Source organism: Vulpes vulpes, chromosome 1 (genome assembly GCF_048418805.1).
Source record: "Vulpes vulpes isolate BD-2025 chromosome 1, VulVul3, whole genome shotgun sequence".
NCBI classification, from domain to species: Eukaryota; Metazoa; Chordata; class Mammalia; order Carnivora; family Canidae; genus Vulpes; species Vulpes vulpes.
In genome coordinates this window covers 23,776,958-23,789,625 of record NC_132780.1, presented here as the reverse complement: position 1 = coordinate 23,789,625, position 12,668 = coordinate 23,776,958, and the positions used below count along the sequence as shown (strand labels likewise).

The window sequence follows — 12,668 nt, the reverse complement described above, 5'->3', positions numbered from 1 at the left end:
TTAAGATTTTATTTATTTATTATTAGAGAGAGAGAGAGAGAAAGAGAGGCAAAGGGAGAAGCAGGCTTCATGCAGGGAGCCTGACATGGGACTTGATCCTGAGTCTCCAGGATCACGCCCTGGGTTGAAGGTGGTGCTAAACCGCTGAGACACCTGGGATGCCCCAATTTGGGTTTTGTAGCTTTGCTTTAGGTGTCACATCTGAGTTCATTTTCCATGTTTGACTGCTGACATCCTCTAAGTCTCATCCTTCAGTCTCACATCTAGGCAAACCAATAAGACAGCCCAAGTGCTCCCTCCCTTGGTGCTGATGGGAAGCTGCATAGGAGTAGTCAGCCTGGCCCCACTCTGCAAACACCATTAAAAAAACCAGTCCTTTTCCTCTCTCTCAATCTACTTTGAGCCTGCTTGGGAGCTCTCCCTTGAAAGTTTCATTACCAAAAAAAAAAAAAAAAAAAAAAAAAGAAAGAAAGAAAGATTCATTACTAAGTAACAAATGGTTTCATACCTTATTGGTGTGTGTGTTGCATAATCACTCTTGACATCTGAACCAAATTGGAGTGGGGTTCCATTCTTCCTCTACAGATGACTTAACAGATGGTTCAGTGAGTAGGATGTCTAGACGGTCCCTACCACCACAGGAGTCTTTTTCTTCTCTTAATATCAGGCTTCCCTGCCTGCTGATGACTACATACTTTGAGCTGAACTGCTTTATGCTGCATTTCATGAGTCTTATAAGCCTCTATCATATATATAACCATCCCACTTGAAAGTTATTAGCATTTAGGGACAGATGTGTGTCTCAGATTGAATTAAGTGTCTCAATTCCTGCATAGGTTGTGACCAGCATTAGGCTTGGCTCAGGGAAACAAATACGGTGTCACCATTGGTATGTGTCTCAAGCAGCCATTGGCCCTTGTATAGAATACTCAGGGTAATGAGTGATAGCTTTTGCATATAAGGGCCCATCAGGTGGCCAGTTATGTGAAGGAAGAGCAGGTATAGTACAGCATGCTAAAAGCAGAGCACTCTCTTTTCAAAATTTTGTCAGGTTCTCTTGGCAGTTTTTGTTTTTTTGTTTTTTTTTTTTTTTTTTTTAATTTTTATTTATTTATGATAGTCACAGAGAGACAGAGAGAGAGGCAGAGACATAGGCAGAGGGAGAAACAGGCTCCATGCACTGGGAGCCTGATGTGGGATTCGATCCCGGGTCTCCAGGATCGCGCCCTGGGCCAAAGGCAAGCGCCAAACCACAGCGCCACCCAGGGATCCCTCTTGGCAGTTTTTGATTTTCCCTATGGCTCATCTTCTCAAATAATTCTTTCTGCCCTTTATAGTAACGTTTGTCTTCTAAAAAATATAATTTGGATGCTCTCTTCCTCTTACTTTCCAGTGATATTACTCAAAACCATGTCTATTTTGTCTCATGCTTTTAGGTTATTCTAACCCTATTTGGATGGGCTAATCCTCCCCACCCTGCTTTTTTCACTAGTTTATCTTAGGTGCTACTAATAGATTTCACTGCTTAAGACACCATGTTTGGAGTGCCTGGGTGGCTCAGTTGGCTGAGCTTCTGACTATTGATTTTGGCACAGGTCATGATTGAGCCCCACATCAGTCTCCATGCTCAGCACCAAGTCTCCTCGTACCTGTCCCTTCCCCTCTGCCCCTCTCCCTGCTTGTACTCACGCTTTCTAAATAAATAAATAAATAAATAAATAAATAAATAAATAAATAAATATTAAAAACAAAAACACCGTGTTTATTCTGTCATAGCTATATGGAGCCACACTAAATGTACTGCCTATTATATAACACCTGACAAATTCTTCTCATAGTGGGTTTGTAAACTAAAGAAAGTAGTTTGCAATTCATATTGCCTCATATTTGCAATTCATGTTGTCTGTGTTTAGTGCCCATGATTATGTTTACTTTGTTCTAATGTTTTTTTTTTTTTTTAAGATTTTATTTATTCGTAAGAGAGAGGGAAAGAGATTGGGAGGCAGAGACACAGGCAGATGGAGAAGCAGGCTCCATACAGGGAGCCTGACCTGGGACTCTACCCGGGGTCTCCACGATCATGCCCTGGGCTGAAGGCAGCGCTAAACCACTGAGCCATCCAGGCTGCCCTGTTCTAATGTTTTTTAATGATCCCCCTGCATCTATTTGTTTTGCAATATGTCTGCCTAGTCAGATATTTATTCTTTTGCTTAGTCTTCACTTTCCCTTGAGTGTACATGACCAGTACAGCATACATGGCTTTTTCTTTTTCTAATTCAGCAGTCCACAGAAACAGACAAAACTACATTAAATTATGTGATAACTGAATTTTCTCCCCGTTTTTCATTTAAATGTTTCTGTAGAGAATTATTTAGCAAAATTAAATTCTTGAATTTATGTGATGAGCAGAGGAGGTTATTTTTCTCTTTGTGAGCAATGTAAAAAATTTTTCTGCTAGGAACAATTCTAAGGGCCAATAATTTTATTAGGAAAGGAAAAAGAACTGCGTGAAATGTTTAAAATGTTAGCCATTGTGCATTAGGCATTGGTTACAGTGCACATATGTGCCAATTAAGTATGAATATGAGTGGCTCAGAATATCTGGTCTTTGTTTTTATTTTAAGTTAAAGAAAAGAAGGACCCCAGATGATCTGTGAAAGAACAATGAATTTTAATAATTTTTTTTTTAATTTTTATTTATTTATGATAGTCACACAGAGAGAGAGGGAGGCAGAGACACAGGCAGAGGGAGAAGCAGGCTCCCTGCAGGGAGCCCGATGTGGGATTCGATCCCGGATCTCCAGGATCGCGCCCTGGGCCAAAGGCAGGCGCCAAACTGCTGCGCCACCCAGGGATCCCAGAACAATGAATTTTAAATAGGAACAGAGGATCAGAAAAAATAGCTGAATGGGGAAAAAATATAGTTGATCCATGGACAGCATGAGGTTATATGACCCTTCATACAGTTATGAATCCACATGTAACTTTGCCCCAAAACCTAGCTACTAATAGTCTCCTGTTAACCAGAAGCCTTATTCGTAACATAAACAGTCATTTAACACATATTTTGCATGTTAGATGTATTACATGCAGTATTCTTAAAACAAATTAAGCTAGAGAAAAGAAAATGTAATTAGAAAATCATAAGGAAAGTAAATTTACAGTACTTTACTGTGTTTTTTGAAAAAAATCCATGCATAAGTGGACCCATGCAGTACAAACCTGTGTTGTTTAAGGGTCAACTGTATATGTTTAGATTTAGCAATAAAAGAGACTTTAGTGACAAGTGGGAAGATAGTTTGCATATGCACATTTTATTGACCTGAAATTATGATGCTTTATTTTACTGAAATAGCAGTTGAATCAGTGGTAACAAGAATAATTAAACTTTTTAGTACATAAATAAATTTTTACACTAACATTGTTGATAGTAATGTAAATGTGTCAGATGTAATAATAGGTTTGTAAGCTAAAGAATATGAAAGATTGCCAAAGATCAAAATCCATGTTCAGGATTCCATTATTAGATGTTCTTAGGATTAATAAAAGCCATTAATGTGTGTGAGTAAAAATGTAAAATAGCATCTAAAGAATATGTCCTGGGACATGACAGGGCCCTGGAGGCAGAATAAAATGCATATGAGGTTAGACTGTGTCTATATTCAAGAACTCTAGTAGAATAAGATAATAGTATCTATTTTTTATATAAATATTTACTGAGAAGTTACTATGTCTTATATGCTCTTCCAGAATTTGGAATATTAATGATCTTATTCTGGGCAAGAATAGTGTATTGGAGAAAGCCAAGCTCCTATCACCAAGAGACCCCAAGAAATAGTGAACATAAACATAGTGAACATAAACATTGGCCCAGCATCACATGACAGCTTCCAAGTCATTACACGGCCATCCCCTAGAGCAGAGGTTGGCAAACATTTTCTGTAAAGGCTCGGACGTCATTATTTCAGGCTTTGTGAGCCATATGATTGCTGTCATTACTACTTGGTTTTGCTGTTGTTGCCCCAAAACAGCTATAGGCACTACATCAATGAATGAGTAATAAAATAAAATAACAAAAAAACTTTATTATATATTTATTAAATATATGAAATTTGGATTTCATGTATTTTTCATGTGTCATGTAATTCTTTTATTATTTTTTTTACCATTCAAAAATGTAAAATCCATTTATAGCTTTTGGGTGGAGGCCTGGATTTAGTCTGGGGGCCATAGATTTCTAAACTGTGCTTACGACATTACCAGCCACAGAGCTGGGTGCCACAGTCTGGAATACAGTCAGCAGGAAGAGAAGAGGGTTGTGAACACATGCCTATGTCCTTAAGACATGGGCTTTGTCACAACAAACATAATTTTTACTCCCATTTGACTGGTAAGAACTGAATTACTTGGCTTCACCTCACCATAAATGAGGCTGTTGTTCAGGGGCAGCCATGAATTTGGTTACAAACTTCATACTGCTGAAGAGAGAGGACAGGTTCTGATGGAAGACTTTCAGGCCCTGAATCAGGCAGCTATTCCTTTCTCTTGTTACATGCCTCCTGTTGAGTGCATATATCTCTGCACCCCAAACTAGAACAAAGGATTGAATCATAGACATTTTTTGTCAGTTGGCTGTCAGAATGAATGAAGCTATAATAGTTTTACTCTAGGGGTGCTCGGTGTCTCAGTTGGTTCAGCACTGACTCTTGATTTCAGCTGAAGACATGATCTGAGGTCATTAGATTGAGCCCTGCTTCAGGCTCTGCACTTGGTGTGGAGTTAGCTTGTCCCTCTCCCTCCACCTTTGTTACTTACCCCATCGCCACTCACGGATGTTTGCTCTTTCTCAAATATATTTTTATTTATTATTTTTTTAAAGACTTTATTTATTTATTCATGATAGAAGCAGAGACACAGGCAGAGGTAGAAGCAGGCTCCACGCCGGGAGCCCGACGTGGGACTCGATCCCGAGCCTCCAGGATCACACCCTGGGCCAAAGGCAGGCACTGAACCACTGAGCCACCCAGGGATCCCCTCAAATAAATACATCTTTAAAAAAATAGCTTTACTCTACATGAATCAATTGGTATTTAGGACACAGTGATTGATGCAGAAAGTGAAAATAGATAAATTAGTGGTTGAAGGATTAAGAATAATAAGGATAACAAGAATATAGACTCACATACTTTTTTTTTTTTTTTTTTTTTTTTTTTTATTCATGAAAGAGAGAGGCAGAGAGAGAAGTAGGCTCCATGAAGGGAGCCCCATGAGGAACTCGATCCGGGGACCGCGGGATCATGCCCTGAGCCAAAGGCAGAGGTTTAACCGCTGAGCCACCTAGGCATCCCCACAGTTTTATTTTTAAGGTTAACACTGTTTAGAGCCTCTTTTCCCAAGACCCTGCTGTGTGTTCTTCTGACCTTACCTAAGAGTGAGCTTGAAGGTTTCAACAGTCCGATAAACCCATACTAGGAAAGCCTTGCTCAGAGATGCTGAAAGGTTTCTTCCCTATTAGTGTTGGGAATTCAGCAGTAGAAACCCATGGGTTAAGCCTAATCATATATTTTCATGGCTCCTGGAGTGATCTCCAAGAGGCCTTGAGATTTCACTTTTGCTGTCTCTCTCTCTTTTTTAACTTTTGACTCTTTGTTTTTCTTTCTGGTTACTGGCCAGGTCTGTTTGTGACTTGTCTAGCTTGTTTTGGGGCTCTGTCCCTTTTCATAGCTGGTCCATGAGCAGAAGGTATTGGACCACTAGGCCAGGCTGGATGGCATTGCTGAGAGCACAGTGCATACACAAGAGTCTGATTGTGCAGGGGTGGTGCATTTTCCCTATGGGATGCACTGATAGTCAGGAATCTCTGCCAGGTGAATGATGAGCTCTTTTAGATCACCAGGTATTGTAAAAAGGATAAAAACTCAGGAAGAGCCAGATGGAAAAGATGCATAGGGCCAGCTTCCATGCCCTCTCCAGGCATGCTGCTCTCTCCAAATATCCATGTGTTCACCAACCCAGAAGCTCCACATACTTCTTTTAAGCCACACAGTTTGTTACTTTGTTCTTCTGACAGCTTACTATGTAGTTCCGCTACATACATAGAGCTGATGCGGCTTTACTTTAAATCTTCTGTTTTCTAAACATTTGGTATTTGGCAAATACCTGACTCTTCTGTGGCTTAGTTCCCTCATCTGTAAAATACAGACAGTACTGATATCAAGAGCAGGGGTTGTGATGATTAAATGAATTAGTTATAGAACTTAGAACAATGCCTGGCATATCTAAATGCTACTGCTTCTTATTTAGTAAACATGAGATAAGTATTCATTTTATTGCTATATTTTAAATATAAATTTATTACTACTCATACATGTTTTTACATATATTTGTTATATAAAGTCTCTTACAGTTCTCTCTATTCCTGAATTAACTATATGTATTCTCCCTTTTGTGTTCTCTTAACTGTTCGTTGTACATTTTATTTTTTCCTTCTTTCTTAGATGGGGATATTGGTTTTGAAACTTCACAGCATGGAATGTCTGAAGAAGTTTCCATCCAGTTTGAGAGAATTAATCTTTTCACAAGCGGTGACCCATATTCCATTTTAGAAGAATTGTGGCAAGATGATAAACAGACAAGGAGATGTGAAGGAAACCAGAACACAAGTGCAGATCATGTCGTGTTTATCAACAAGGGAACACTATTTAATGAGGGAGACTGTGAATATAAAGGCACTCAGAAAATTGATCATGTAAACACATACCTTGTTCCTGCGAGAAAAAGACTCCAGAACTATGACTCATTTGGAAGGAGTTTGAAGCCTATTGTAAGCTTATGTGATTATAGAAACAATGCAGCAGAAAATCTTGATAAGATTATTGGATGTGGTAATATTTTCACTCATATGGATTCTCATACAGAAACACATGCTTGTGAATATAACCAGTGTAAGAAACTTCTGAGTCATGAGCAAGCTCTCATTCAACATCAAAAAATTCGTACTGGGGAGAATCTCAGTTTATTTTCTGATTATGTAAAAATTTTCACCAGAAAGTCACACCTCTTTGCACACCAGAGTATTTATACTGAAGAGAAACAGCATCAATGCAGCAAATGTGAGACAGTCTTCAGTCAGAAGCTCCAACTTGCTGTTGCTCAAAAGGCTTCTGTAGGAGGGAAACCCTGCACATGCGCTGAATATGAAAAGGACTTTTCCCTCAAGTCAAATCCTGAGAAAACTCACAATGAGGAGAATCACTGTAAATGCAGTGAATATGGAAAAGCCTTTATCCAGAAGTCAGATCTGTTCAGATGCCAGGGAATTCATATTGGAGAAAAACCCTATGAATACAGTGAATGTGGGGAAAATGTCTCTCAGAATTCAAATCTCAATGTACATAAAAAAATCCATACTGGAGAGAAACACTTTGAATGTACTGAATGTGGAAAAGCCTTCACAAGGAAATCAACTCTGAGTATGCATCAGAAAATTCACACAGGAGAAAAACCGTATGTATGTTCTGAATGTGGGAAAGCCTTTATCCGGAAGTCACATTTTATTACACATGAGAGAATTCATACTGGAGAGAAACCTTACAAGTGTAGTGACTGTGGAAAATCCTTTATAAAGAAGTCACAACTCCATGTGCATCAGCGAATTCACACAGGAGAGAATCCCTTTATATGTACAGAATGTGGGAAGGTCTTCACTCACAAGACAAATCTCATTATACACCAGAAAATTCATACTGGAGAGAGACCTTATATATGTACTGAATGTGCAAAGGCCTTTACTGACAGGTCAAATCTAATTAAACACCAAAAAATTCATACTGGAGAGAAACCCTATAAATGCAGTGATTGCGGAAAATCATTCACCTGGAAGTCACGGCTCAGGATACATCAGAAATGCCACACTGGAGAGAGACATTATGAATGCAGTGAATGTGGGAAAGCCTTCATCCAGAAGTCAACACTAAGTATGCATCAGAGAATTCACAGAGGAGAAAAGCCCTATGTATGTACTGAGTGTGGGAAAGCCTTCTTCCACAAGTCACACTTTATTACCCATGAGAGAATTCATACTGGAGAAAAACCCTATGAGTGCAGTGACTGTGGGAAATCCTTCACAAAGAAGTCACAACTCCATGTGCATCAGCAAATTCACACAGGAGAGAAACCCTACAGATGTGCAGAGTGTGGAAAGGCCTTCACTGACAGATCGAATCTCTTTACACACCAGAAAATCCATACTGGGGAGAAACCCTATAAATGTAGTGACTGTGGAAAAGCCTTCACTCGGAAGTCAGGTCTCCATATACATCAGCAGTCTCATACCGGAGAGAGACACTATGAGTGCAGCGAATGTGGGAAAGCCTTTGCAAGAAAATCGACGCTAATTATGCATCAGAGAATTCATACAGGAGAGAAGCCCTATATTTGTACAGAATGTGGGAAGTCCTTTATCCAGAAATCACACTTAAATAGGCATCGAAGAATTCATACTGGAGAGAAACCCTATGAATGCAGTGACTGTGGGAAGGCCTTCATTAAGAAGTCACAACTTCATGAACATCATCGAATTCACACTGGAGAGAAACCATTTATATGTGCTGAGTGTGGAAAAGCTTTCACCATCAGATCAAATCTTATTAAACACCAGAAAATTCATGCCAAACAGAAACCCTATAAAGGCAATGACTTTAGGAAAACCTTACACTGGAGGCCACAGCTCAGTGTATGTCAGAAATCTGATTCTGGGGAAGTAGAGTGCTCGGCGCAGCAGTCATGGTGTGGGGATACAAAGTAGTGAGAGGCTACTGCTTCACTATGAAGCAGGAGGTGACCAAGCCACCATATCTCTGGTCAGAAGCGTGAATGTCTGGATCACAGAACTGGTGTCCAGTTACATGTATGGGGGAGACACTGAAGAAAGTGCTTAAACAATGTGTTTGGGCCAAGGTTAATTACTGGACTCCTGCAAATAATAGTAAATATGCCAGCAGAGGACTTGGTAGACTTTGTTTCATGTTATGGATAAAAGGCTTTATAAATTCAGGGCTGTATTCACTATTGACCAAAGCAATTTCTTAATGAGTGCTAAGAAAATTTTTCTTTGTCTAAGGATGCTGAAATGAGGGCAAAAGTATAGACAATTCAAGCCTGTAACTAAGAGAAGTCAGAAGTTTTTGTGAAAATTGACATAAAAGACACAAAGGAAGGACCTCCTTTTTTCCTTCAGGAAGTCACTATTATTTATTTTTTACAGTATCAGTGTGTAGAAATTCGGATAAACATTTTTTTTATTTGACTTTGAGATTGGCAAATTAGAACCACAGGCTTTTTTTTTTTTTTTAAGATTTATTTATTTATTTATTCAGAGAGAGCGAAGAGAGAGGCAGAGACACAGGCAGAGGGAGAAGCAGACTCCATGCAGGAAGCCCGATGTGGGACTCGATCCTGGGTCTCCAGGATCACACCCCGGGCTGCAGGCGGTGCTAAACCGCTGCGCCGCCAGGGCTGCCCAGAACCACAGACTTACTTGAACATTAACAGGCCTCTAGTTATCCAGTATGTTTCCTTACTTAATAATTCCCTGCCATGGCACAGGTAACTCACACCTAAGAGGCATAAAGTTCTGCCAGCTTATATCCATCCCCAAAGTGACCAATGAGGTAAGCAGCAGCTCTACAGACTATTTATTTGTTACCTTAGAACTGGCCCTGAGACCATGGGACTAAGCCTTGGGTCACAGATATAAAAGTCTTAGCCTCATCCACAGAAATCTGTAATTTTTACTGATTTCTGTTTGGAAAAGAGACAAATTAAGAAAATGGGTTTCAAAACCTAGAATTCTTTCCTTCTAATTTTGTTAATACATTCTCTACATAGTCATCACATGCTACATCATCTTTGGACACTACTGTTTGCCTTTGAGTTTGTCTTCTTAGAAGACAGAATTGCACATTTGGAAGAGTACTCTTCCTGACCCCTCTCATTCTCTACAAATTAATCTTACTGTGTTTTGAACCCTCTTTCTATTCTTAGAGATTTATTCCATCAGATTCTAAAAGAAGTGTTTTATCTTCCAGAATATTCGTGAAATTGTCTCTCCTTTTTAGTTTTCTATATTTTGAGTCTTTGTTTTTATATACATTCAAATTTAGAACTCTTCCTGGTTACTTGAACCCTAATCATCATGAAATGTCCATTTTTATTGATACTGATAATTTTTTGCCTTAAGATTTACTACACCAGAAGTTAATACCGTACATATACTTCACTTATTGAAGGCTGATATAAATTAGTACCCATATCACTCTCTGGACGAGGTGAGCAGCTACAAAAGTAGCTCCTTTATTTCCCTCTTGAGTTACATGGTATTAATGTTATGCATTTGGATTTTTATGTAGTTGATGTCGTGGTTATTGTCTCAGAGTCAATATTCATCTAGATTAATCCTCATACTTACCCTTTTTATTACTTTTTTCTTCCTTCTTTTCCTTCAAGTTTCATTCTAGAATAATTTTTTTTTTCTACTGACTGAAGAAGACCCGTTAGCAATTTTTTTTTAGTGTGTGCTTCCTAGTGACAAATTTTGTTCTTTGGAAGATGTCATTTATTTTGCTTTCATTTTTGAAAGATATTTTTACTCAATATAAGATCCTAAGCAGACAGTTCTTTTCTGTTAGTATCTTGAATATATTTTGTTAAAGTCTGTGTTTCACTGTTTTGTTGGAAAATAAGCTTTCAATGTAATTACCTTTGAAGGTAATGTGCTTTTACCTCCTTTTCTCTAGCTCCTTCAAAATTTATGTCTTATCAGGCACCTGGATGGCTCAGTGGTTGAGCATCTGCTTTTGGCTCAGGTCATGATCCTGGGGCCCTGCAGGCAGCCTGCTTCTCCCTCTGCCTTCGTCTCTGCCTCTCTCTGTGTCTCTCATGAATAAACAAAATCTTTTTAAAAAATTCATGTCTTAGGCTGCCAAAAATCACACATTGAAATGCCTAGGTATGATTTTCTATGTATTTTTTTGGGGTTTGGAGTGTTTTTTAAATCCTTAGCTTAGTTTTTTTTTTTTTTTTCCTTCACATTTTTGGAAATTTCTTGATATTACCTATGTATTCTTCAGCTTCATTACCTTGCTCTGCTTGTCTAGAAATAACCCCATTATTTACATCCCCATTAACTTTTCTCCATTAGTTATTTCAGATTTAGTGATGCTTATCTTCTCTTATACCTGATGATTTTAAATCAACGACCAGATACTATAAACTAACAATTGTAGAGATACTGAGATGGTCTGGTTGATATCTTCTTCCAGAGATTTGCTTTTCACTCTAACAGGTAGCTAGGTGAGAGCATGAGCACCCCTGCTTGTTTTTCTCCAGTCTTGTAGTGAGAGTCTGTAAAACTGGGCTCCAGTCTCCATGATGGCTTGTCTGGTGTTTTTCACTCTTATTTCTAGGGGATACTCTAGAGACGTGGACTTTGCCAGATATCTCATTCTGGGAAGGAACTTAATTTGTCTAAGAGGCCCCATAAGCTTGTCAAAAACTTTAACCTTTCTTGCCCAGTATTTGCTTTAAAAATGAGCACACTGGGATCCCTGGGTGGCGCAGCGGTTTGGCGCCTGCCTTTGGCCCAGGGCGCGATCCTGGAGACCCGGGATCGAATCCCACGTCGGGCTCCCGGTGCATGGAGCCTGCTTCTCCCTCTGCCTATGTCTCTGCTTCTCTCTCTCACTGTGTGCCTATCATAAATAAATAAAATTAAAAAAAAATAAAATAAAAAAAATAAATAAAAATGAGCACACTTTTTTTTTTTTTTTAAACATCGTATTTATTTATTTGACAGAGAGAGAGAGAGAGAGGCAGAGAGAGTACAAGTAGGCCAAGCAGCAGACCGGGAGAAAGAGAAGCAGATTCCCCGCTTAGCAGAGAGCCCAACTCGGGGCTTGATCCAGGGACCCTGGGACCATGGCCTGAACCAAAAGCAGACATTTAACCGAGTCACCCAGGCATCCCTGCAAACGCCTCTTTTTAATAAATAGCCCCAAATTCCAGAGGTTCTGTCTTTTTTTTTTTTTTAAAGATTTTATTTATTCATGAGAGACAGAGCTAGAGACAGAGGCAAAGGGAGAAGCAGACTCCCTGCAGGGAGCCTGATGCAGAGCTTGATCTCAGGACGCCAGTATCATGCCCTGAGCGGAAGGCAGATGTTCAACCATTGAGCCACCCAGGCATCCCCAGAGGTTATGTCTTATCTTTAATCTTATTCCTGTAGTTTCTTACTTCTTGGTAGCTCTCAGTGCCATCACAAAATTAAATATATTTAATATTTTCTTCCACCATTTTTAGTTTTAATTACCAAAACTTTCCAAACTAAAAAATGAAAGTGTTCTGATTTGTGACACTATTCCCATTTCTTTTGGTGGTAAAAGTTAAGACATTTACTGTTTGTTTCAGATTTTGTGAACTTTGATACATAAGGGGAAATTACCTTTCTTTGGTAGTGTCAAATTTTATTATGGTAGTTGCCAGACTTTGGCAAAAAGAGATTGACTAAAAGACTCTTGTATTTCTTTTTTAATAGTATGGTTTTTTTACCCCCTTTGGATGGTAAATAGGAAGTGAAGTTAATGAAAACTGGTCTAACAGCCCAGGGGTTT

The 12,668-nt window shown here is 39.0% G+C and overlaps 1 protein-coding gene across 2 annotated transcripts in view; it reads left to right on the top strand.

The window, feature by feature from the left end:
• ZNF484 (zinc finger protein 484) overlaps nucleotides 1–10,739 on the top strand; it is a 35,739-nt gene extending 25,000 nt beyond the window's left edge. For both annotated transcript variants that reach the window (XM_072723489.1, XM_025984393.2), the window contains exon 5: nucleotides 6,498–10,739. In XM_072723489.1, coding sequence (XP_072579590.1) covers nucleotides 6,498–8,806 — 2,309 coding nt within the window. In that variant the 3' untranslated portion in view covers nucleotides 8,807–10,739. The remainder of the gene's footprint in view (nucleotides 1–6,497) is intronic.
• Nucleotides 10,740–12,668: the final 1,929 nt, after the last annotated feature.